General features: G+C 50.3%; 1 protein-coding gene across 4 annotated transcripts in view; it reads right to left on the minus strand.

Moving 5' to 3' along the window:
• Positions 1-11,726: 11,726 nt before the first annotated feature.
• SLC13A5 (solute carrier family 13 member 5) overlaps positions 11,727-27,137 on the minus strand; it is a 28,930-nt gene continuing 13,519 nt past the window's right edge. For 3 of the 4 annotated variants that reach the window (XM_025361998.1, XM_025361997.1, XM_025361999.1), the window contains 6 exons: positions 22,809-23,024; positions 21,145-21,245; positions 20,124-20,242; positions 17,769-17,930; positions 14,523-14,660; positions 11,727-13,326 (listed from right to left, as the gene is read on the minus strand). In XM_025361998.1, coding sequence (XP_025217783.1) covers positions 13,195-13,326; positions 14,523-14,660; positions 17,769-17,930; positions 20,124-20,242; positions 21,145-21,245; positions 22,809-23,024 — 868 coding nt within the window. In that variant the 3' untranslated portion in view covers positions 11,727-13,194. The remainder of the gene's footprint in view (positions 13,327-14,522; positions 14,661-17,768; positions 17,931-20,123; positions 20,243-21,144; positions 21,246-22,808; positions 23,025-27,137) is intronic. The other variant, XM_025362000.1, reaches the window with a different exon arrangement.

Consider the following 27,137-nt stretch of genomic DNA (forward strand, 5'->3'; position numbering starts at 1 on the left):
TACCCTGTAGACAGAGAGAGGCCCTTAATGGGTCCTTAAGCATCAAAGCTGGGTTTTGCAGAGATGTTTCTGGAGGACGGGCCTGAGGGAGACAGGAAACAGGAAACAGGGAGGCGAGCTGGGAAATGCAACATACAGATAATGCGATTGACAAAGAGGGCTCGCACAGATGCACACGTGCCTGTGGTTGTGGGAAGCGGGCAGTTGGGAACACTGAGGGTCTCAGAGGCCTCCTACCATGCCCTCTTCACTGAGCAAAGGCCATTTTTATCTGCTACACGTCAGGCAAAACCTGCGTCAACTGCCAAAGCCTCCACCTCAAATCTAGCAAATAAGAGAGAGGACGGTATGGATTACGTTATATTTAAAACAAGCCCACACAATGCCTGTAATTTTTTATTCTGACTCCGTAATTATAGCTCAAGACCAGTCAGATCATAGTTATCCCCACACCGACCTGCTGTTGGGACACATGGAATTAAAGGCTTTGCTCCCTTCAAATTCTATTTTGGAGGCCGAGCACTGGCAGGTAACGGGCCTTTCTCAAGGCCCGTCTTGTTGGAGCCCCTCCCAGGGCAGCCTCCACGAAGGCCAAGTCAGCAGCAGGGTTTCGGGAAGACCACGGATGGCGTGGGAGCAGTTGGGATGCTACCGCTTTGCCTGACCTGAGCCCTGGGCCTCAGGGCTGAGCCAGGGACCCGGAAGTGGAGGTGAACACCGTCCTTGGACCAGACCTTGGGCAGGCCTATCCCAGAGCATCTGCACCCTCGAAGATTCCCAAATGCTGCTTTCCCCTGGCCCTGACCAGGGTCCCAGGGTCTGATGGGCCAAGTCCTGGTTGTTTGGCACACGTGTCACAGACAGGCTGGTATTGCCCAAAGGGGCCTAAATTCAGAGAAGAAGAAGAAGAAGAAGAAGGAGAAGGAGAAGGAGAAGAAGGAGAAGGAGAAGAAGAAGAAGAAGAAGAGGAGGAGGAAGTAGAGGAAGAAGAGGAAGAAGAAGAAGAAGAAAAGAAGAGAAGAAGAAGAAGGAGAAGGAGAAGGAGAAGGAGAAGGAGAAGAAGAAGAAGAAGGAGAAGGAGAAGGGGAAGGGGAAGAGGAAGGGGAAGAGGAAGGGGAAGGGGAAGGGGAAGGGGAAGAGGAAGAGGAAGAAGAAGAAGAAGAAGAAGAAAAACATCCAAGGAGTGTGAAGGGGCCAGGCTTACATGGACAGCCTGGCTAACCAGACCCAGGCCAACTAAGGTTTCCTTCCAGTGGGAGCACTACCTCTCATCCCCATGATGGCACCCCAGACAGAGCCAGAGTGGGACGGGGTCCCTGCTCGTGGACCTGGGTTACCAGCAGGAGTCAGGAGGGCCAACTGCCCTTTCTCCACACGGCCCTCCCAGGCCCAGTCCTGCCTCCCCATAGCCTTGCTGGGGAGGCAGAACAGCACCCATTCATCCAGGTGCTGCAGGACCCGCTCTATCCAAGCCCTTCACGTACCATCTCATTTACTCCTTCCGTCACTCTGCCCAGGGGGTGTGGTTAGTGCTATCACAATTTCCAGTTGAGACATGAACAGATAGAGCTCAGAGAGGTGGCATGCGTAGCTCGAGGCCACTCAGGTCATAAGTGAGGGGGTCAGAGCTGGGACTGAGTCGTCCTAACACCCCTGGACCACACAGCGCTTCCACAGGCAACTGGCCCGAGACCACCAGGCCTGCTCCTGGCTGTGCCTCAGTGACCTCTTGGTGGACCCACACCCTTGGGCAACTTGCTAAGCCCTTAGGCCTACGGAAGCTCAGGCCCAGTGCCTGTCTCCCAGCCCCCTCTTCTCCTGGTGCACACTGCACTGCTCTCTTGCCTCAGTCACACCAGAGGACAAACCCACTCCCTACACAGGTCCTTGTTCTCACATCCCCACATGGATGGTTCCCTCTTCCAGCCAATGGTACATCTTACCCATGCTTCTGTTTTAACCCTCAAGTCATTGTACTGTCACTATTCTTATCACTGTCTCCTGCTAGACTTCTCAAGGGCAGGACCTGTGTCCTGTCTCTTTGTTACTAGTTTTATGCATAGCATGCAGTAGGTGCTCAGTAACTGTTCTTGCAAGAAAAAAAGGAAGAATCTAGAAAACTCCTATTTGTCTTTAAAACTCTGCCTAAAATAGATCCAATGGAGACTTTGCTGATTCACACAGACCAAGCTAACCCTGTTTACTAGGCTGTATCCTCAAGGACAGGGACAGAGCCTGATTCTTTTCGGTGACCCCATCTCTCAGCACAGAAGAAGCATCTACCAAGGGTCAGTAAATGTAGAACTGAATTGCTCTTTGCAGTTGCAAACACACACACACACACACCCCTGCGTGCGCGTGCATGCACGCACACACACACACACACCTGCGTGCGCGTGCATGCACGCACACACACACATACCACACACTGCTTCAGCCCCAGATTAAGGGCACCATGACCTGAACCAGCCAAGTGCCCATGTTACTGGGCCGAAACCACCCCGGGCTGGCATGCCAGAGATGTTTGCTAAGGAAGAAAGCACTGAAATCCTTACTTCAAAAAAAGAAACACTGTGAATAGGTGTTCTATTTATATGAAAATCAGGTCTGTTTATAGGTAACAGCCCTCCCTTCTCACCTCCCTATGGTGGGTCCTGCCCTTGCACCAGTTCCTTCTACACCCTACCCAGTAATCATGGCCCTACCTGCTCCACCTCTCCTCCCCTGTTTGCTCTCTGGGGTTTCCCTCGATTGCAGGGTTTGAGCTTTCAGACATTACAGGGGCCTGTCTCAGACTGGCCCCTTCCCTCCCTCCCTGATGCTGGAGTTAGTGAGAAGCAGGCCAGAGCCAGGGCCCTATGAGAGGAGAGGGGGCAGGCTGGGAGTCAGTCTGTCGCAGGATCTGTCGCTTACCTGATCCAAAGCACAGAAGATGCATGGCTGGTGCACAGAAGGAGCCAAGCCCTGCTTCTCCCAGGCCTCTGTCAAGCCAGCAGGGTCCCACTCCCTAGCTCGGATCATGCACGGGGGCGCCCCATGGTGCAGTGCAAACAGCAGAGGCTTTCGTATCAGGGTTCCGGTCCTGGTCCTGGCTTCTTCATTTAGACAAACCCCTCCAAGCCTCAGAGTCCTCAGCGGCCAAAGGGGGCATCCCCTGCAGAGAGAACCCACCCAGTCACACCGTGAGGCAGGGATGGCACAGGACCAGCCACTCCAGCAGAGGCACTGTTTGTGAAACCCAGCAGGGAAATAAATTCCAGTTTGAGAGCAGCAGCTTTGGCAACTTAGAAATCATTCGGAGGCTGCCTGTGCACACATCAAACCTCAAGCTCCAGGTAGCCCAGCCCTGCTTCTGTAAGCGGCCAGATAGGCCCACCTGGGCTCTTGGCAGCAGGGGAGGAGCTGGTGGCTCTGAAGACAGCACTGGCTGTGGCACCACAGGGGCCAAGAAGACTTTGTCACCTGGCTCCTGCCCTTTCTCTAGCCTCAGGACTCCTTCACCTCCTCCGACCATTCCCTTGCCTTCAGGAGTCCCACTATGGCCTGAGGAGCACCCCGCTCTCTGGCAAGGTTCCTGCGCTTGCTGGAACACCAGATTACAGCAGGGGTGCCGGGAGCCCCTCAACATGCTGACGGCTCCCTCCAGCCTCAGTCAGGTTCTAGGAAGAGACCAGGGCAAGCCTGAAGCTGCGGGCTGGGCCTCACTGTCCTGGGAAAATCCTGAGCCTCCCTCACAGCTCAGCGCTCAGGCAGGCACCCAACAAACCACAGCTGCGGTTTCCAGAGAGCCAGGCCTCCCACCGCAGGGACAGTAAGCTGAGAAGCACTGTAGCTATAAATGTGAAGTGGCGAACCGCGGGACACTGCCGCAGCCCAGCAGCGGGCAGGAGCCTGCTCCCAGCCTCCCTGCAGGGCCAGCCCACTAAGCTTCAGACCTGCCCTGCCCACGGGGTCTCAGAGCTCTGGGCTCTGAGCAGAGCTGTTGTCTACACCCCAGCCGGTAATCTCCCATGGGGCCAGATGGAGGGGGTCCCAGAGACAGTGCAGGGAGAGGGGCAGGCAGGGCCCTACACAGCATTTTCTCCACAGTCAGTGGTGCTGGTCTCCTCACAAGCATAGTCTTGTTTTCCATTGACTTGTGCAAGAAGGGGTGGGGGCCATATAATCATTTGGGTGCTTGGTGCTTCTAAAAGTCTTACTCCTTTCCTGGGTGGCACGAGCTCACAGCTACAGCCCCATCTGGAGGTTGCCTTGGGGTGGACCTGGGACTCTTGTGGTCCTGGTGGGCATCCTTAGAAGCACTGCAGAGAAGGAGAGCCTGGGGAGCAGCCGCAGTGGCTGACATGAGCCCCCAGAAGCTCAGAAGGCACATTATGCCCATTTCACAGGCAAAGAACTACACCCAGCGAGGAAAGCCCGGAGCTCAGCGATGCCTCCCGGTCTCCCAGACACTCCTGCGCTGTGGACAGGGGTGACCCATGTGAAAGAGTCAGGAAACAGAGGAAGGAAAGGAGAGCCGAGCCTTTTCCCCCTCTGTCCTCTCAGAGTCTGCCGAGGAACGGTCTTTTCTCCAACATCCTCCTCCACTGGACTGTGTAGGGAAAACATCACGGGTTGAGGGGTCATCTGGTATGGCCCTTCCCGTTAGGCTGGTAAGCTGGCCAGGTAAGGTAAGGTCATCTCAGCCTGTGTGTCGCCAGCCCATGGGAGAACTCAAAGACGAGATCAACCCTCTTCTTATGGGAAAGAGCCCAGAGCTGTTCCAAGGAGCCCCTTCCCAGATCCTGACCCTCTGGGGTTGGCAACAGGAGTGCACAAAACAGAAAAAAATCCCTGTCCTCAGAGGGCTTACGTTCTTACAGAGGTGGGAGAGACAGACCAAATAAAAAGTAAATTGCATAGTATGTCAGAAGATGAAAAGTGCAATAGAGAAAAGTCAAGGAGGCTGTAGAGAGAGAGTGTGGAGCAGGTGAGGGAGTTGTCATCTGAACTAGGCTGAGAATGGACCACTGAGCAAAGACTGGAGCAGCGGGGGAGCAGGAGGAGAGCCCGCATGCTCTAGACAGCAGGGACCAGGGTTCTAGGTCAGAGTGAGTCAGTGGCTCTCAACCACAGGCAATTCTGCCCTCCAGGGGACATTTGGCAATGTCTACAGACATTTTTCACTGTTACAGCTGGACGGGGAGAGGGTGGCTATTGGCACCTACTAAATATTAATAGAAGCTAGGATTCTGTGCACCGTGCACAGAACAGCCTCTTACAACAAAGGAGTATTCGGTTCAACATGTCAATATTGCTGAAGTCAGGAAATCCTGGAGTGAGTGAGAGGAAGAGAAATAGGAGAGATAGCCAGGGAGATAAATGCCAACCCATTTTTTTTTTTTCTTTCTCTCTTTTTGGAACTGAAGAAGCTGACTTAGAAATTCTTATGGAAAAATATGTGAAAATAGCTAGGCAAAAATAATGAAAAAGAAGAATAAACAAAGTAGCCTCAGCAGATCTTCACATATATTATAAAAATCCCTATGATAGCCAAATGACTAATTTCTTAAATAGGTAAAGAATTCTTACGAATTAATTAAAAAGGACTTAAAAAAAAAAAAAAACTCTTGGGGCTGGGCGTGGTGGCTCATGCCTGTAATCCCAGCACTTTGGGAGGCCAAGGTAGGTGAATCATTTGAGGTCAGGAGTTCAAGTCCAGCCTGGCCAACGTAGTGAAACCCTGTCTCTGCTAAAAATGCAAAAGTTAGCTGGGAGTGGTGGCAGGCACCTGTAATTGCAGCTACTCGGGAGGCTGAGGCAGGACAATCACTTAAACTTGGGAGAGGTTGCAGTGAACCGAGATTGTACCACTGTACTCTAGCCTGGGCAACAGAGCAAGACTCTGTCTCAAATAAAAAAAAAAAAAAAAAAAAAAACAACTCTTGGAAAAAAATAGGCAAAAGACAGAGAAGTCATGGAAAAAGATACAAATCAATTATAAACATGAGAAACAATATTCAATGTTACTTACAATTTAAAGAACCGCAAATAGAAGTCATGAGATGGCTTTTTCAGCTATCGGATTAGCAAAGGTTGCTGGGGGTTTGTGAGAGCAAGTCTCATGAGCAGATCTCGAGAAAGTGTATTGGAACAGCCTCCTGGAGGGCAGGGTAGTATCGGTCTCAGATTTAAATACACATCCCTTGACTGAGCGTGTCATTCTAGGGAACTTTTTTTTGTTTTTTTGTTTGTTTTTTTTTTTTTGAGGTGGAGTCTCGCTCTGTCGCCCAGGCTGGAGTGCAGTGATGCGATGTCGGCTCACTGCAACCTCCACCTCCTGGGTTCAAGGGATTCTCCTGCCTCAGCCTCTCAAGTAGCTGGGACTAAAGGTGCGTGCCTCTACACCCAGCTAATTTTTTGTATTTTTAGTAGAGATGGGGTTTCACCATGTTAGCCAGGATGGTCTTGATCTCCTGACCTTGTGATCCACCCGCCTCAGCCTCCTAAAGTGCTGCGATTACAGGCGTAAGCCACCACATCTGGCCAGAAACTATTCTGACATAAATACACAAAGATGTACGTACAGATATGTTTATTACAGCATTAGCAATCCCCTGGAAACAACCCCACGCCCATCAATAGGGGACTTGATTATTCTGTGACATATACTTACAATAGAAAACCTTGCAGCTTTTCACGCCTGTAATCCCAGCACTTTGGGAGGCCGAGGCTGGTGGATCACGAGGTCAGGAGATCGAGACCATCCTGGCTAACATGGTGAAACCCCGTCTCTACTAAAAATACAAAAAAAGTTAGCTGGGCATGGTGGCGGGCGCCTGTAGTCCCAGCTACGTGGGAGGCTGAGGCAGGAGAACGGTGGGAACCCGGGAGGCAGAGCTTGCAGTGAGCCAACATCGTGGCACTGCACTCCAGCCTGGGCGACAGAGCGAGACTCTATCTCAAAAAAAAGAAAAAGAAAAAGAAAACCTTGCAGCTTTTAAAAAGACAGGGGCTCACTCTTAGGTATGCCTCAGGATAAGTGAAAACATATGCTCACAAAAGAAACTTGTACAGAAATGTTTATAATGGCCTTATTTATAATAGCCCCAAATTGGAACAACCCACATGTCCAACAGAAGACTACACAAATTGTGGTATATTCGTACAATGGTGCACTATTTAGCAACAACAATAAAATGAACAGATATACAACAACAGGAATGAATTTCAGGAGGATTTCATTAAACAAAATAAGTCAGACGCCAAAGTACGTATTGTATGATTCCATTTATATGAAGTTCAACGGACACAACCCATCCATGGTGACAGAAGTCAGAATGTGGTTGCCTGCAGGAAGTGTTACTTGAAAGGGCAGAGAGAACTTTGGGTAGGGGCTTATGGAATTTGGATGCTGTTTACAAGATGTAAGCATTTGTCAAAATCATTGGATGGTACACTGAAGATCTGTGCAGTTTTCCAAATTTAATCTCACCTCGCTTTATTTATTTATTTAGAAACGGAGTCTCACTCTGTGCAATGGTGCGATCTCTGCTCACTGCAAGCTCTGTCTCCCGGGTTCAAGGGATTTTCCTGCTGCAGCCTCCTGAGTACCTGGGACCGCAGGTGCGCGCCACCATGCCCAGCTAATTTTTTGTATTTTAGTAGAGATGGGGTTTCACCACGTTGGACAGGATGGTCTCAATCTTCTGACCTTGTGATCCGCCCGCCTCAGCCTCCCAAAGTGCTGACATTACAGGTGTGAGCCACTGCGCTCAGCCTAATCTTACCTCAGTTTAAAACTAACATTAACTATTGAATAAAAAAATTTAGCCAAACTTAATATGTCCTGAAATAGAATGATCTGCAAATAAATTCTTAATTGGCGGAGGGGGATGTGGAAACAAGAACAGAAAACGTGTATAGTATGCTCCCATATGTAATACAGTTAATGGGTATCTATTACATAATCTTTCTGGATTACGTAATATTTTAGAAGGGTGTGTAACAAACTGTAGACAGCGGTTCTCTTTCGGTGAAGTTGGTTTGGGGACTCAAGGTCTGAAGTGAGAGGCAAATGTCTCAATACATTTTGTGCCACTGGAATTTCTTTTACTGTGTTCATATTAATTTTTTACTATAAAAAGTAGTTTAAAAATTTCTTGACCAGATAACAGGGTGTTCTGAGATTGAACTTTAATATTTCTCTGCCCTCGATAGCGGGAAGCAGGGACACCCCTGCCGGCCATTGGTGGCCTGTGGCTCTGAGGCTGGAAGCGGGTATTTGTACAAGCGATCAGGGAAGCTTCTGGAAGATGCTCCTGGAGCAGGCAAGAGAGTCCTGGCTCAGGAAGCCAAGTGAAATAAATGGAATCTCGATTGCAGAGATTTCAGCCTGAAGTCGCAAACTTCCGGTTGAGAAATATGAAAGCCCATCCTGTGGTATGGAGGATTTATCTTGATAAAACTTGTGTGTGTGTGTGAATAATTTTTAAAAAGTATCTGGTAGGTTGGGACACAAAGGCTTTTCAGAGGCTGTGTAACTAGGGGGAGAAAGTACCTGGAAGAAGGGATTCTGGGCTAAGAATAGGACAGACAGCTGTAGTTTGTTTGTTTGTTTGTTTGTTTGTGTTTGAAACGGAGTCTCACTCTGTCACCCACCCTGGGGTGCAGTGGTGCGATCTCGGCTCACTGCAACTTCCGCCTCCCAGGTTCAAGCAATTCTCTGCCTCAGTCTCCCGAGTAGCTGGGATTACAGGCGCCCACTCCCATGCCCAGCTAGTATTTTTGTATTTTTAGTAGACACAGGGTTTCACCATCTTGGCCAGGCTGTTCTTGAACTCCTGACCTCGTGATCCACCTGCCTCAGCCTCCCAAAGTGTTGGGATTACAGGCGTGAGCCACCCGCCCGGCTGCCAGCTGTAGTTTTTAACTGGACAATACAGCTTTTGGGCTCTGTTTCCACAGACAAGAACATGCCATTACAGGTCTCACCCAAGAACATCCTGATTTGTTCATCTCAAGGACTGGGCTTTGTGCTAGTAAGCTGGTATCCTGCTTGGAACCCAGAGCAAAGACTTGTTTCGTTTATGCACAAGAGATGGTGGGGAGGAGAGAAAACTTCACCTGTCCCAGGTAAATGCCAGACGGGGAGACCCCGGTCCTTCTCCAAGAAAGCTCTCAGCTCATGATGAACAGGGGAGGAGACCTGTGTCCTGCCCTCAGGAGCATCTCATTCAGAGGTCAGAGGCTACGGAGCCCAGGGACTTAATTTTGGAATGCAAAGAATCTTTGTGGAGCCGTAAGTCCCTGCCAAAAAAAATTACAAAAGCAATCCTGGTCAAAATTGTGTGTTCAGCTAACCTCAAGCCCAGATGTCTGATCCAAGCACTAAGAAGAGAGAACTCAAAGGCCTAGGGTGGAGCCTCTTTACAAAATGTCAGAGGCAACATATAGATGGGGGAAAGGCCTGAGATGGCCTTCAGTGAAGCCCCATAGGGAAGCAGGCAGTGGGACCTTGGACAGGCTCCAAGATGAGACAACATGGGAGATTGGGATGGGGGTGCTGCATCTGGCCCAAGCAGAGGGAGGGTCAACTAGGGTAAGAGGATCCGTGACTCTGGGAAAAGCCCTTAGAGACCCTCTGGTCCAGCGCCTTCATGAAGAAAACTGAGACCCAGAGTGCAGCATGACTTATTCGGTGTCAGATGTTAGGACGGAGCTCCATCCGTGGCTCAGACTCTAGCCTCCCAATCCACAGGACCCCTGCAGAGGGCCTACCTGTTGGGAATTGGAGGCATTGTTGAAGCTCTTGACCAGACAACCATGCACTCACTTCCTACCTAGCAACACGCTTCTACTGAATTCTGCGGAAAGAGGGTCACTCAGATCTCATGGAGTGATCACGCTGGACACTTATCATCGCCTACCCAACACCTCCTCCCACCGTTTTTTCCTGCCAGAGCCCAGATTTTGTAGTGGGTGGAAATAGCTCAATTTGGGGAAACATAGGCTAATTCCCCAACCCCAAGAGATGAGTCTTAATTGGTCACAGTATTCCAAGGGGGCTCCGATTCCCCTTTGTGAATGGTGGGTCTAAGGGTAGGCGTGTGACCCACTTATGGCCCGTAAGACATAAAGGGAAGTCTGCATGGGGCTTCTGAGGAAGCTTTTACTTTCCTAGTAAAAGAGGAAGATGCAGCTGACACCATCATGCCCTCACCCCCATCCACCTTTCTGCCTTGAAGGAAAGCAGCTGTGTATGTAGCCTGGGGATCAAGCATGGGGGTAAAAGTGTGACGGCTTTAAGATGACAGAGTGGACTATGGAGCCCAAGTCCTTGGAGGCTGAAATGAGCTGTTGGGCCAATGCCAGCAACCACCTACCTACAGACTTCCTGAAAAGCAAACATTAAATGACCTTCTGGTTTAAGCCACTGTTTGCTGGGCCTTCTCTTATTTGCCATCAGAAGCAAATAAGAGAGCATGTATGGCCAAGTTAAGCATTCAAAACCACAAGTCAAGTTAGTGGCAGTTACAATTCCAACCCAGATCTTCCAACTCCATGCCCGCTGCTCCTTCCGCTAGCCATGAAGGGCCTTGGCCTCACAGGGCTTGTAGGGAAAGGTGAGTGACCAAGAGCAAGTCATGCTAAGGGAAGATCTCCGAATATGGGTCCCTCTCTGTTGCCTCCCCTGAGATAGGCTCAGGACAGTGATCAATGAGACAGAGTGGTCCTTACCCTAAGAAGCAAAGTGTTTGGTTGGGGAGACCATACATGTTAGTGCAACTCTGGTCAACTCCTAGAGAAGTTATTTAGAATTGGCCTCTGGTCAGCCTCTTCAGGTGGGAGCTTGGTACTCTGGAAGCCCTCCACCTAGCTTTCTGTCAGCCCTCAACCACATGGTGTCTGGAAGAGTTCTCCACCCACCCACCAGTTCCTCCCCCATTACCCCTGGCCATTCTACTCATCCTTCGATGCCTACCTTGGATGACCTTCATTGACCTTGCCTACTACCACCAGCTTGCACCTAAAGGACCACACTGACCAATCATTTATTTATCCATCATACTAACTATACAGCCTGCCCTGGGTCAGTCATACTGCTGACACTACACTCGGTGGGCAGTCAGAGCCCTCAGTCTGGTGGGGCAGGCCAGTCAACAGCAGCAGCATGGAAGGCAGTGACAGAGGGCTGGGGAGGAAGAACAGTTGTACCTTGGTAGGGGGAGGTGGCAGCCTTTTCCCTACTTCCCTCCCCAACCAAACACTTTGCTTCTTAGGGCAAGGACCACCCCATCTCATTGATCACTTGTCCTGTGCCTATCTCAAGGGAGGCAACAGACAGGGACTCATGTTTTGGATCTTCCCTTGGCATGGACTTGCTCTTGGCCACTCACCTTTCCCTACAAGCCCCATAAGGTCAAAGCCCTTCATGGCTAGCAGAGGAGCAGGGGGTATGGAGTTGGAAGCTCTAGGTTGGAACTGTAACTGCCAGTAACTTGATGTGTGACTTCGGACACTTCCCTTGGCCTCTCTGAACCTCACTTTTTTTTTGACAGACAAAGCAGGATAATAACACTTTCCTATCTCACAGGGTTGCTGCAAAGATCGAATGAGATGACTAGTGGATTCAACAGGGACAGGGAGGCCTGACACCCAGTCGGTGAGCAGGGAGTAACCGTTCATTCATCCGCCTCCCTGGGTTCCCCACACTGCAGAAAACCAGAGACAAGTCAGGAGCACAGTGGAGCTTTCCATGGGAGACAGAGCATTTAATGAGAGCAAGAGCTGGACAGTGTGGTCAGGAATCATCCCACCCAAAAAACCAGACACATACTCGGTCCTTGATGGGGTTTCCTGAGGCTCTCATACTTTCTCCTGCTCTGGAAAATGCCATCCAGGAGCCCATCTCTCTGCTACTGCCCCTCTTCCAGAGCAGCACAAGAAGGAAATAAAACGGACTTGCGGGGAAAAGAAGGTGCTCGTCTCTCATGTCCGTCTCTTACAGGGGGGTTCTGAAGATTCCCACAGCCACTCTGGAGTTGTTGCCCCACTTTGGGGTCTTTGTCCAAGTAACTTCAAGTATATTGGCCCACAGGCAGGGGTTGTTTGCTGAGAGAGATCAGCAATCCTGTTGTCACCAGCCATGGCTGTGAAGACCAGTCAACAAAGGAAAGGTTTTCCCCAGAGGAGCTCAAACTCTGGTATGGAAGACTCTGAAGTGGCGTAGCCAGTGGAAATTAACAGCTGTGTCCACTCTGGGCCTCAGGTGGGGGAGGATCTAGATAGCCCACTGTGGCCCCCAGAGCACCATCACTGCCCGTACTTGGAGTGTGATCCTAGCTATTTGGGGACGGCAGGGGAAGCATCTCCCAGAAAAGAGGACCTGCCTGGGAGAAAAGGGGGACCCCCAGAGAGTGCCAGCCAGGGCAACTCGGCAAATGCTGGCCCAGACAACAGGGGACCAAGGAGTTGAAGGAGGCTCACTGGAGAGGTGGGACAGGGGTCCAGTCGATTAAAACAGAACAAGGTGACAAAGGGAGTAGGTCGGCCTGTGGTGCACTGTGGGTGGGAAGCCAGGTGTCATCCTGAAGTTAGCAACTCAGATTCCTCATCCTTTGGTGGTGGCCACACGAGGAGTTCCCAGAGGCTCCAGAAGGTTCTGATTCCCACTCTCGCAGCAGGAGGTTGCGCAAGACCAGGCATTCTGTCCCTGGCTGGGGTGTCCCTTTCAGAGTGACAGAGATGATCTGAGGCTGCTCAAGGAGAGCCGGAAGGGGCATGGGCAAGGGTGGGTGGTTGTCTTACCTCTCAACCAGGGGGTTTGATTCCCATTTAAACTACCTAGGACGAAGCGAGTGAAAACCAGAGCCCCGTGTGGGGGATGCTTGAGGCAGAGCGGGTACAGGAGCCTGCATCTGATCCCTTAGCTACCTGCCCTCCCTCACAGAGATAATGGCAAGGCTTGGGAAAGATGGGTCCAGCACGCCACTGAGGGGTTCCCTTCATTTCTGAGCCTGCCCTCCAGCTGCCCATGACCATCTCTGCATCCGAGCCTGGAAGAAGAGGTGGCCCATTGGCTGGGTTTTGGTGGTGTGTGGACATCATTGGGTCGCTTTGGGGTGTGAATCCCAAAACTCTGTACAAGGTGTGCCAGAAGGTTCGGTAGTCCTGAGGAGGGCGAGGGCTGCGTGCGTGGTCTTGTGGCTCTTCCTAAGTCTCAATATGTGTCACATTAGCCCAGTCAGGGAAATGATCCAAGTCAAATATGGCCCGTCCCCAGGTGTTGACAGCCAAAAACACACAGAAGACTCCAATTATGTTCATTATGACTCCTGTTTTCACCTGGAAAAGAGACAGTGTCAGAGTCAGCACCCTGAGGCCTGCTGGGAACTAGTGCCCTCAAAGAGGAGGACAAAGCATTGGCTCACTGGACCTCAGTGTCCCCGTGCCATGCTTTGTCCCTGGCTGGGGTGTCCCGACCCTCAGGACAGAGCGACTTCATGTCCCCCAGGTATCCTCAGTGCTCAAGGCATCCCTGGGAAGTAGGCACAACAGATGGGTTCTCTATACCCGTGAGCATTTGGAAAATGACCTCAGAGAGGTGACAGGAGGCAACAGCTTAGGCCATTCAGGGAAACAGTGACAGAGCCCAGTGTGTGAGTCCAAGTTCGTTGCTCACCCCAATGCCTTAACCATCCTACAAGGACGTGCCAGCTTCCCCGTGGACCTCCTCAGGCTCTTTCTGATGCCCGCTCTGCAATCTTCCCTCATGATCACTAACCGTTGCTTCACTAGCCTGTTGTAGATATTTTACTGGGGACTGCAATCAAGTTTGCAGTTCATGGTTTCTGGGACCCACCCTATTTATGAAAACATTCCTTGGAGTCCCCGAGATACCCAGCCGAGGTTCTGAGATAACGAACATCAAATGTCCAAGGGACATTTCTGGCCTCCTGGGCTCATACACTTGCCCCTTTCCCAGCCCAGAGCTGCAAAGCTGCCCTTCTCCCAGCAAAGGTGACAGAGCCAAGCCAGGCATGAAGAGTTCTTCCGCTGACTACATTTGTTTCCAAGGTATCATCTACTCCCAAGCAGTGGTCTCTCTCTTCCTCTCCCTGCTTCTGCCTCTTCAGACACCCCTGCCAATCTCTGTGACTGTCACTAGCATCCCCTGCTGCCTAAGCCTGCCCTGCCTATCTTCATGGTTCTTGCTAATTTGTCAAGTCCATCCTTGGCCATGTGAGTCCCTCAGCCCCATCTTCACCCCTTCCAAGGACTCCCCTGGTGCCTGCATTGGCTTCTCCAGGTGGGAGAGTCTATAACCCACCTCAGAGAAAGAACAGTGTGTGAGGCTTGAGATCATCTCAAAAAAAGAAGAAAAGCTCCCTTATAAATGTCAGCAACGGCTACGGGTCTGGATGCTCCGCGGTATTCCCAAATCACGTGACATCGTTTCGAAACTCTGTCATTCATAAATGGGGCATCCCTTATGACAATAGCATTATAGTCCGATGGGAGTAAATAAAAACAGCTGTTACCATGTCAGCAACCTTGAGGTGCCCGTAGGTGAACACGATGGCATTCGGAGGGGTGGCCACAGGCAACATGAAGGCAAAGGAGGCGCTCAGGGTACAGGGCAGCATGACGTACAGAGGATTGAGGCCGATGGAGCGAGACTGCGGAAAAACACAGCACTGCACCATCACCGTACAGAACACAGAAGCTCTTGGGGACGCGATTCTGAAAAGGATTCTCTGAATGTGCCGGGTACGTTTGAACCTCTGGGCCTCTGTCTTGATTCCTCTCCCTTTTGCCACGTCTCTAGCAGATAATTCCACCTACAGAGCACTGAAGGCTGCGCTTAGAGGTTACCTGCCCTGGAAGCCCTTACCCCCTCAATTCATTCCACATGTATTTCTTGGGCACCTACTATGTGCCAGAGACCATGCTGAGTACTTAGACTGTGCTCAACCTTACAGTGCCACGTGTACTTGTCTGTCTGTCCTGCCACAGACTGAGACAGCCTAGAGGCCAGGGACCACATCTTCTCTGCTGCATATAAATCTGTGGATGTGTGTGTTTTTATACATGCGTGGGGTCATTTTGCACATGGAATTTGGTAGCCCACCTTTTAAATTCTACACTTTAAAATTTAGCCACATCTAACAGCATCTATCAGAGAGTAGGCACTCGTTAAATAGTTGTTGAGTGTATGAAAGAATGATGTAATTCCTAAAATCTATCAAATCAATCATGTATCATGCAGCTTTACATGCACATGAGGGCAGACACATGCAAACATGTTTGTTGCAACAATGTAATGGCAAAACGCAGGAAGCCAACTCAATGGTCATTAATAGCGGGATGATTAAATAAAATATGACACATACAAATGATGGAATAGTATGCAGCTGTAAAGAATTGGATTGGTTTTTTGTGTCAATAAGGAAAGATCTCCAAGACCGATGGTTAGATTTTTTAAAAATTAAGATGTATGGCCAGGCGCAGTGGCTCATGCCTGCAATCCCAGCACTTTGGGAGGCCGAGGTGGGCGGATCACCTGAAGTCAGGAATTCGAGACCAGCCTGACCAACGTGCTGAAATCCCATCTCTACTAAAAATACAAAAATTAGCCCGGTAAGGTGGCGGGTGCCTGTAATCCCAGCTACTCGGGAAGCTGAGGCAGGAGAATCGCTTGAACCCAGGAGGTGGAGGTTGCAGTGAGCCGAGATCACACCATTGTACTCTAGCCTGGGTGACAAGAGTGAAACTCTGTCTCAAAAAAAAAAAAAAATAAAATAAAAATAAGATGTGTAATGACTATAGAATGATACCCTTTATTTAAAAAGAATGTGTGTGTGTGTGTGTGTGTGTGTGTAAAATATCCAGAAAGATACCTGAGAAATTAATAATAGAGGTCATCTCTAGGGAGGAGGCTAGAGGATTAAGGTCTGTATACATCTTTGCATTATTAGCCATTTTTAGCCATATATCATCTGCAATTTTAAAAAACTATACTATGAGCATATTCCCATTTTATTACTCTTTGAAACTGTGAGTTTTAATGGCCTGATAGTGTTACATCACATGAATATATGATAATTTATTTCAGCAAACCCCCTTTTACTATGGATATATTTTTATAATAATTCTGTCATATATCATCATAACATATGTTGGTAGGGATCTCTGATTACTTTCCTAAGATATATTCCCAGACACGAAATTGCTGAGTCAACGGGTCTGAGCAGGTTTAATGTTTTGGTTCCCCGACCATCCTCATTTTCCTGGCTGTGGGTACCTCATGGTGTCTGCACCCCACACTCCTCTGCAGCCCAGCCCAAGGACCATCACCTTTTCCTTTCTCATAGGTGGGCGTGAGACAGGAGTGTGATGGGCCTTAGAGGTAGCTGGGGGAAATTTTACTTGGGGTTCCTGGTTCTAGAAAAGCTTGTTTTCAAAGAGCCCGTTAGGGCCTGCATTTTCCTGGTTGGGGCCCTCGGTGCTCCCAGTTAGGGCTGGAGATGACAAAGCCAGGGTCTGTGCTAGGAGAGAGGAGGCATCACCACCACGTGCCTTGCCTAGCATCAAGGGTGCTCCTCCTACCGGGCATCTGTTTGGACAGTCTGCTTAGGAGAAGAGGAGACAGACCACTTCGTTATTTTTAACACTTTCACCTCCTTGCTATTTTTAACACTTTCATCTTCACTTGGAAGAGAAAAAAAAAAAAAAAAAACACTTAGGTTTACTTTTTATACACACAGACACCCAGGCAGCTGAATGGAAATTCACCACCTTCAATCCTGTGTCCAGGCCCTCTGGAAATCTGTCTCCTAATTCCAGAATAATGACAGCGTCTCCCATGCTCATTTTGTAGTCTACAGAGGCTTTTCACAGCCCTCATCTTACGTGGCCATCAGCACAGCTCTCAGAGGAGAGAACTGAAGGGCCATGTTCAGAGATCCCACATCTTGAACTCGGGTCTTCTGACTGCGAGACCAGGGATCTTTCCATACTACCCTGAAGCTGGTGTGTCTTTGCAATGGATGACAGAAGGAAATGCAAAAAAAAAAAAAAAAAAAAAAAAAAAAAAAAAAAGCCACTGATTTTCCTATAAGCTCTCCTTTCTTCTCAATCCCAACCCAAAAACATGCTTGTCCATAGAACAGAATGCTTTAGCCTGGCACTCAGCAGCTTTTCCCACGACCAACAGCTACCCCTCTCAATTCCCTGGGATCCCTTATCCCTGTGCTCACCAAGCAAGGCTTCCAGGAGTCCTCGGTCATGTGCACCATTGCCTTTACTTGTGCTGCTCCATCTTCCCAGAATTCTCTCTCCCCTCCTACCTACGCCCAAGTCCCCACTCCTCCAAGGCCTCTTCCTGGGGGGTTCCAGCCAGTGGTGCTCCTGGTCTGCAGTCCTCCCGCACACCTGTGCTACATGCTCAGAGACCATGGCACTGGCCTGCTCCTCCTTAGCCCAAGTCCTATCTCCCCAGCTTGAAAAACAATCCAGTTAGATTTATAAAATAAACTTGAGCACTTGGTCCATGGTTGGTGCTTTGGTCAGCACGAGGGGTACAAAGAGGAGTGGCAAAGCAGCAGAGGCCTCAGGGGCAGAGGCATCCAGGGTGCACAAATCTATGTCACAGCCAGACCCAGGTCTCCAAAGCCTGGTCTGACTCTGGCCTGGATATCGCTGCCTCGTCAGGGACCCACAACATGGCCATGGGTTGGCAGCTTCCTGTGAAGTGGAAGGGCCCCTCCCCACCTCAGGTTACTTACCATGGAGGCAAAGATGGGCAGGAACAAGGTGGTGGTGGCCACGTTGCTTGTGCACTCAGTGAACACGGCAACAAGCAAGGATAAGATCAAGGTAATGGCTGCTGCGGGCACTGCATGCAAGGGCTCCATCTGCTTCCCCATCCACACGGACAGCCCCGAGGCCTGGGAAGCACCAGGAGGGCAGTCATCTGAGGGCTCCCAGCTTGCAGTTCCTTCAGGGCCAGAGCAAGCTTGGCCCATCCTCCCCTCCCCACCCTGTTTCTCTACACCTCATAGGTGACCTCATCCATTCCCACCATTTTCATTCCTATCCTCACTCTGCTGTCTCCTAAATCTGTATTTCCAGCCAGCTGGCCTACTATGTGGATTTACATACCCCTACGCCTTCTGGAAGTGTTCACCCAGATGTCCCAAGAGCACAATAGACTCAAATGCTCCACCCTGCCTTCATCCTCCATAGACCGGAATCTGCTGCTTTCTCTGGGCCTCCCAGTCTGGTGAAGGGACTCACCATCCACCAGCCATCCAGCCCAGTAGGCTGGGAGTCATGCTGCTGGTCTCTGTTCCCCTCCTTCCTTAAACCCAGTCAGTCACCAAGTCACCCAAACGTCTCACATCCATCTCCTCCTCAGCCCTCCACAGTTTTGGAAGCTCAGAAGAATGATTTCGGCCAGAAATTGAGGGTTTAGATTTAGGGCTTTAGGCTGAGAAGAGATTGTCCAGGGAGAGAATGAAGTGTGAAAAAAGGAGAGGCCAAGGACAGAGCCTGGGCAGACACTCTTATTTCAGGGAGAACAGAGGAGAAGTCAGCAATGAAGGCTGAGCAGGAAGAGTCCGAGTCCGAAGTAAAGCTGGAGACTGTGCTGAGCTGGAGGCCAGAGGAGGAGAGAAAGTCCACAGAGTCCAAAGTTCTGAGCTTGAGTGAGATGAAGGCTGCAGAGTCTCCGCTAGCTCTCCTCCAAGCCCTGCCCATCCCAGGCCCCCACTCCAGACATCAGAGTGATTTCCTCATGTGCAGATCTGACCAACTCACCCCCTGGCCTCAGTCCTTCAGTGGATGTCTACTGCCTTCACAATCAAGTCCACACCCCCCTATCTTGGGGCCCTCAGAGAAGTGGTTTCTGATAGCCTCACCAGCCTCCTCTTCTACTTCTTCTTAGCTAAATACCTCACATTTTTCCCTCGTTCGTGTGCCACTTCCTGAAATGCCCTTCCACATATGTGCCCCTCCCTAGTCTGTGAAGTCTGTCACTAACAGGGACCATATCTCAATCTCCTCTGTAATCTCTGTGCCTGGCCTAACACTAGAGACATAATAGGAATGTTGGATGGATGGATGGATGGATGGATGGATGGATGGATGGATGGATGGATGGGTGGATGGATAGATGGGTGGATGGATGGATGGTTGAATGGGTGGATGGATAGATAGATGGGTGGATGGATGGATGGACAGATGGATGGATGGATGGATGGATGGATGGATGGATGGATGGATGGATGGATGGATGGATGGATGGATGGATGGTTGAATGAGTGGGTGGATAGATAGATGGATGGATGGAGGGACAGATGGATGGATGGATGGTTGGATGGATGGATGGATGAATGAAGACATGAATAGATGCATGGATGAATGGATGGAGAGGTGACTAGATAGATGGATTTGTTCACCCCCACAAAAACTTAGCACCCACTAGGCACCAGGCTGTGTCCTAGATATTGAAGAAACAGCAATAATAAGACCAAGTCTGTCTATTACACTCCTGGATGGCTGGGCGGATAGATGGTTGGTTGGAGGACAGCAGCAGCAAGCTGGCTCATCTCTCCTTCTGGTTCATTTCTATCCCCAGGAGGGATAGAAGGAGGTAAAGAAAGTTATATTTTTCTGTATTTTCCAACATGTTCTTCTCTTCCTATGCTGCTACATACTTAGCTAAAGAAAAATTTTGAAGTAGCTACCATGTTAACAAAGAGTTCAGCCAGTAGAAGGACCAAAGGTAGTAGCAAACAATATTGACAAGGACTGGAAAGAAAGATTTCCCTCAGACAAATCAAAGATTATTGTGATCAAACCCCAGAGGGTACCTGACAGTGTCCTCTGCCTCTTTGGCTAACCACGGTCACTCATTCCCTTATTCCTGCAATCGCTCAAAGGTTACTTTCTGTCTTCCAGGCCCTATGTGTGGTATAGAGTTCTTAGATTACAAGACAGAATCCATGTCCTCAAGGAACGTGCGATTATACGAAGGATGCAGGCATAGAAACACACAAGCCCATGGATGGAAGGGAGGAGAAACGCCACCCTCTTGACCAAGAAGAGGGCTCTGGGCAGCCTGTGGCTGGAGAAGTTACCTCGGATCCTTTAGCCAGAGCAAATCCGCCCCCTAGTAGCAGCACGATGCCCCAGGGCACTTTCTCCTGGGTTACCTTCCAGTCCAGCAGGGGAGGGGGATAAAATGGAGTTTTCCTTTCTGGGAAGAAAAATAAACACACATACACACACACACACACACACACACACACACACAAGAGCATCATTAGGAGACAAAAGAAATCCAATCAAGGGAGAATAAAGCCGTTAAGGACAATGAGGTACCATCTCCTACCTATAAATTAGCTAAAGTTTACAATAATATATACATTGCTGGTGAGGATATGGTGAAACTATTACACACTTTCCTAATAGCATCATAAATTGGTATAACCTTTTTGAGAAGCAATTTGGCCATACATTTTAAGGGCCATTAAGACTTTATATTCTATCACCCCAGCAATGTTACTCCTAGAAGTTTATCCTAAAGAAAAAATACCCTTAAACGAAAAGCTATAGAGAAGAAAACATTAATTTATGAAAATAAATTCAAAACAGCCAAAATGTTCTATAACAGCAGAATGATTGCAACCCCTCAGTGCAATATAATGCCATTATTAGAGAAAATATATTTGAAGACTGTAGCAATAGTAGGCAATGTTTATAGTGTAATATCAATCAAAAGCGGAAGAAGAAACAACAAAGAAATAGGATTCAAACGGTGTGTGTTTTGATTATAATGTAATAGATAGGCATATTAGCAAAGACTGAGAGGAAGAGAGAAAACAAAAAATTGCTGAATGGAAATCAGTGTTATGGAAAATTTGAAACATTTTCTGTTCCTGTTGTAATATAGATAAAATTTCAAATGTTAAATTCAAATGTTAAAAAGCAAAAAAGAGATTTTGCACTAAATAATACCACCGGTAGCTTGAAAGCCACTGTCTCCCAGGCTTTATCTGGGAGGCACTGTCTCCTTCTAGGGCCCAGGGAATCCCATAATGACCCTTTGCTTCCAGGGCTCCAGTCCTGATGACTGGGCCATCAGAATAGGAGACTTACCTTCCTCAGTCTGGCTGCAGAAGTTAAACTTGGGCTTCTGTGAAGGCACAATGAATAGCAGGGTGGCCACAAAGATGGCCACAGTGGCATCAGAGACATACCTAGGTGGGGAAAAGCACAGCTCAGCTGCTGCAGAGACAGTCACTCAACAAACCCATCCGAACTCTGGCAGTTCTGTGTCCAAATGCTCCTATGCAAAGAAACAGGCTCACATAGCCCTAAAAGTCAAGGTCAAGAGTGGTGGCTGGGTGCGGTGGCTCACGCCTGTATTCCCAGCACTTTGGGAGGCTGAGGCTGGTGGATCATGAGGTCAGGAGTTCAAGACCAGCCTGGCCAGCATAGTGAAACCCCGTCTCTACTAAAAATACAAAAAAGTAGCCGGACATGGTGACGGGCGCCTGTAATACCAGCTACTCGGGAGACTGAGGCAGGAGAATTGCCAGGAGGCAGAGGTTGCTGTGAGTCGAGATCATGCTATTGCACTCCAGCCTGGGTGACAGTGTGAGACTCTGTCTCAAAAAAATAAAAATAAAAAGAAAAGAATGATGTGGTAGACTGAATCCTGACTGGAAATCAAAATGCCCACACTCTTGACCACCAACTTTGGGTGATTCTAAGCAGCCTAACTCCCCCTCTCAGCATGCATTCTCCATAGGTGTATTTCAGGACCTCTTCTTGACCAGCTTCTCCAGAATTCTGGGTTCACCAGGATGACCACGAAGACTCTGGTGCTGACCCAAGCCTACCTTCCAAACGAAATGGCCATCATAGGCAGCAACTCCCTGCCCACATCTTCTGCCTTTTCTAGGATGTACATGTTTCTCATCCTTTCTTACATTCTGACAATGTCTTAGCCAGGAAAGAAACCACATGTACCCCCTTTGCCAAGTCTCTGTCTACGAAGCTCCCTAGATGTGTGTCTTTGGAGGGATTTGACCAGATGTGAAGATAAGAAAGGGAAGATGGCAGAGCAGAGATTTGGAAACCAGAGCTCTGGGAGCCCTACTCCCAGCCCAAGAAATCTCTCGCATCACAGCTCTGGACACCCCTGCCTGGCCAAGGATTTTCTGCTCAGCCTACTCAGGGAGGAGAGGAACACAGTCCCACAGGAACACAGCTGGGGTCTTATTGTGAAGCTTGGTCAGAAAACAAAAATAAGTCATGAAACCACAAAGTGCTCTCTGAAACCCAGCTCCCAAAAAAGGAGAAGTCTTGACCAAGCATGAGTGCCTGGCCCACATTCCTCTTGCCACCTGTAGCCGAGAACAGCAGCATTTAGGCACCAGTGCACTAAGCCAGTGATGTGGGTTTTTAAAAAAATTTTATTTTTATTTATTTATTTTTTTGAGACAGAGTCTGTCTGTGTCGCCCAGGCTGGAGTGCAGTGGTGTGATCTCGGCTCACTGCAACCTCCGCCTCCTAGGTTCAAGCGATTCTCTTGCCTCAGCCTCCTGAGTAGCTGGGACTACAGGCACCTGCCACCACGCCTGGCTAATTTTTTGTATTTTTAGTAGAGATGGGGTTTCACCTTGTTAGCCAGGATGGTCTCTATCTCCTGACCTCAGGTGACCCACCCACCTCGGCCTCCCAAAGTGCTGGGATTACAGGTATGAGCCACCGCGCCTGGCCCTAAGCCAGTGATTTCTATTGAATCAAAGACTTACTTTGTCTCACCCTCCACCCAGGCGACTGTCAGCCAGCCGGGCATGAAGCCGGGGTCTCGGGAGAACCACAGGACGACCAGCAGGAAGAAGCAGATCAGGACGTTGATCTCCGCGAAGGACAAGGGCCCCAGCTTCCGGTATTCCTCCTGCAGCACCTTGAGGGCAGCCTTCTCGTTTTTCTTGCTCTCTAGCCCGCAGCCCCAGGACTTTTTTAAACTGGAGAATGCAAAGATGAGAGAAGGGCAGGGCAGACTGGTTGGCTCAGGTGCTGGTCAGATGGAGCCTAAATGTTCTACAGCGGAATGTAGCAAAAAGACACATAATGCTGTCCTCGCCGGCTATGGGGCCTGGAGAAAGGCCCTTCCTGCCTCTTTCCTCCTCCCGTTCCTCCATCCCAGAATGTAGTAGGGAAAAGTCTCTGTAGAGAGGCTAGAGGGTCTTGGCAGGTGCCCAGCCACCTGGAGACTGGCTGCTCCAGGGTCACTTGGGGGAAGGCCATAAGAAGTTCCAGAGCCTGTGCAAGGTGGGATCAGGGCTCCCTCACACGCTCCCCAAGTCTTCCTCCTTCCACCTCAGCCTGGAGCTGCCTTCGATGGTGTTGGGATGCCAACCGCCATCACCAAGGTGGCTCAGGGAGATGCAGGGAGTGAGTATGAACCCTGGCAGACAGTGCTAGTCAGGGGCAGAATGGTCCTTGCGTTCCCTGGAGCTGGAGGTGCAGGATTAGGGATCCAGGAGACCCTGGGGTTAGCAGCAGGCATGGCTAGGGCAGGAAGGAAGCCAGCCCAGGATGGGTGCCCCCATCCTGGATGGGACCCTTGGGACCAGTATCCATTGTCCAGGGCGTCCTGCAGGGCCTCCCCTAAGGTGGTGTTGGCATGAGGAGGCAGGGAGGAGAGGAGGTTCTTGGAGGAGGTGTAGAGGGGAGCTCAGCTGTGGACAGGGGATAACTGGGGCCACTGTGCACAGGACAAAGGCCTTAAGGTATGCTGAAGAGTCCATTCACACATTCCAGTTCCAGCCACTGTTGGTTTGAAGGGGTGGGCAAGGCCAGGAGTATTGTCCTGGAGAGCCCTCCCTTGTGAGAGCCCTCCTGGGGGCCCTGAGACATAATCAGAGGAGGGCAGGGGTTGATGGAATAGGATCTCATTCCTGGAGCCAGTGCTGGATGTGAACAGCCTTGGAGAGTGTGAGGGCCAAGTGTTGGTGTGATGGTGGCTTGGCCTGGAACATGGGGACACCAGGACATCAGGTCACAGCTTTCTGGGGTGCTCAGGGGTCAGAAAAGGAGGCAACACTGATGGGATCTCAGGTCTGCACCGCTGGCTATCATTTCCCTGCTGGGCAAGGGGGCAAGGCTGTGTGTCCTGAGAGCCACCCGCTAGGGACACTCTCCCGACATCGGGCATGGGGATGGCTCCGCTGTGTAAGACGGGGCCTCTCTGCGGTCACGCCCTTGGCTTGGTAAAGTTTGTGCTCTACCAAGCACCTATCTGCTGCCACCTGTCGTCCTAGAGACTGTGGGGCTCAGCCAGGGGCTTCAGGTTTCCAGCATAAGGGGTGACCTTGGTATTACTAGTGGCCCAGGAGCCAGAGCCTGCATTTGGTGCTGGCGGCTCATCCCCAGCACCACAGTAGCTGTAGACTCAGGGGCTGCATGGAGTATGTAACCGTCCAGTGCTGGTGCCCCACAGTGGTACCGCTAAGCCTTCAGAGCCTCTCGTGCTAAGCAGCTTTGCTCTCAGTCTCTGGGTTAATTTCATCTGGTGATGACCAGGCTGGCATGAGATGCAAGTGAATTGATCCAGTTGGCCTGTGAGAGGCCTAGGTCAGGGTCAGGGGGTGGGGACCACAGTGTCCTTCTGCAGCAGAACAGCCTTCACCATGATGCACCATGGTAAACTTGGACTGAAGGTGCTGCAGAGCCAAGAAGAGGGGAGAGATCCTTGAGCTTTGCATGCCTCCGCCCTGGCAGGGGTCCCAAAGAACCCTCATCGCTATTACAGGAGGTGAGCCTAGTTGGGACAGTTACATACAACCAGTAATAATATCCCATGTAGTTCTTGGGGGACCTGGGGTGGGGTCTGGCCCTTTTGGCTACATATAGCCTAGGAGGCTACACGAGGCTCCTCAGCAAGGTAGTTTTTCTGAATTAGGCTAGAGGCAAAGACCTTAACCCCGTTCTCCACGATCGTTCAGATGAGGAACTCAAGTGAGGGCAGAGCCGACAGTGGAGCTGCTTCCTGCAGCTGAGACAGGTGCTCCCTGGGCTCAGGTGGGGAGGCCCATGAGGCCACAAAGCCAGGCAGGGACTACCAGGTCCTAGTTTGTGGCAGGACGTGGCCTGGGCCAGAGCACTGCTCCCATTACTCAAACCGAATGTAAAAGCTGTCCTCTACCTTCCAGATCTGGAACCAAAACAAAACTCCTGTGAGCCACCCCGGCCAGCCACACTGCGTGTGTCCAAACCAGAGTGGCCCGTCGGGAAGGGGTGGGACTGGACTGCAGCCACGCACCCCACCACGAGCATGCTCAGAAGACCCCTGTGCAGACACTCTCAGGCTCCCCTGCAGTCAACGAGAGCTGATGAAGGCCGTGCCAGGCTGGGTGGACTCAGCTTTAGGTTCTTGGCTGCGAGTCTCCAGGGGCCTGACATCCGCCTCTGGCCAGACAAGAAGCGGATGGTGCCCTTTCGGCCCCAGCGCCACGCTGTCTCCCTCCTCTTTCTCAGCAGGCCTTGGGGTTCTAGGGCAGCCTCGGGCCCCAACTAGTGCTTGTGACACCTGGTCATGCTTAGGTCTGGAGGCAACTAAAGGCAGCAACCCTCAGCCTCCCCAAAAGCAGATGCCATGCGCAGTGGAAGCCAAAATGCCTGGGTTTAAGTCTCAGTCCCCCTGCTTCCCTGTGACACACCCCTGTGTCGACTACATAACCTCCCCATGCCTCAGCGGCCTTGTCTGTAAATTGGGAATAATAATAATAGTGCTGACCTCACAGGTTGTTGTGAAAATTAAGTTTAAGAGTGCTTGGGCCAGGCGAGGTGGCTCACATCTGTAATGCCAGCAATTTGGGAGGCCAAGGAGGGCAGATCACCTGAGGTTAGGAGTTCAAGACCAGCCTGGTCAACATGGCAAAACCCCGTCTCTACTAAAAAATACAAAAATTAGCCAGGCGTGTTGGTGGGTTCCTGTAATTCCAGCTACTTGGGTGGCTGAGGCAGGGGGAATTGCTTGAACCCAGGAGGTGGAGGTTGCAGCGAGCTGAGATTGCACCACTGCACTCCAGCCTGGGCGACAGAGCAAGACTCTGTCTCAAAAAAAAAAAAAAAAGAAAAGAAAGAAAAAGAGCACTCGAACACTCGAAATCGTGTCTGGCACATAATGAGGACTCAATAAATGTTTGTCATTATTGTTTCTATTGCCCCATGAGGAGATACACATGGTCACCTGCAGCAGGTCCAGGACCATCTCCTGAGCGACCTGTTTGATGGATGTGAGCAAATGAACAGGACTTTGGCCCTGGTGCAGATCCAAGAGGCAGGGCAAAGACAGCTACTGTCAAAGTCAAACTGGGTGGCCAGGCAGCCATGAGAACAGTTTCCCCTGCCCCGTCCACGGGCAGGACAGAGTAGGGTTTGGGCAATGATCATTAATATTGTTATTCTTACTATCATTATTATGATTGTTTTGAATGTGTATAGCAACTTTTTTTTTTTTTTTTTTTTTTGAGACAGAGTCTTGCTCTGTCGCCCAGGCTGGAGTGCAGTGGCATGATCTTGGCTCACTGCAACCTCCACCTCCCGGCTTCAAGCAATTCTCCTGCCTCAGCGTCCCGAGTAGCTGGGGTTACAGGCGTGCACCACCACGCCCAGCTAACTTTTGTATTTTTAGTAGAGACGGGGTTTCACCATGTTGGCCAGGCTGGTCTTGAGCTCCTGACCTCAGGTGATCCGCCCGCCTCGGCCTCCCAAAGTGCTGGGATTACAGGCGTGGGCTACCACGCCCAGCTACTTTTTGTATTTTTAGTAGAGACGGGGTTTCACCATGTTGGCCAGGCTGGTTACAAACTCCTGACCTCAGGCGATCTGCCCACCTCGGCCTCCCAAAATGTTGGGATTACAGGTGTGAGCCATCGCGCCCGGCCTGTATAGCAACTTTTTAATAGGAGTTTTCAGAACAGTTCCTCCTTCAGAAGAAAACTTAGGAAAATTCCTTATTCTCCCCATGAAATCACGGGTTTCCGTGGGCACTTTTGCCTTGCAGCTCTGGTCACACATTCCCCTGGTTTGACTTGACTCGAACTCCCTGTGGACGGAGGCACAGAGCACAT

The sequence above is a fragment of the Theropithecus gelada genome, chromosome 16, assembly GCF_003255815.1.
Source record: "Theropithecus gelada isolate Dixy chromosome 16, Tgel_1.0, whole genome shotgun sequence".
NCBI classification, from domain to species: Eukaryota; Metazoa; Chordata; class Mammalia; order Primates; family Cercopithecidae; genus Theropithecus; species Theropithecus gelada.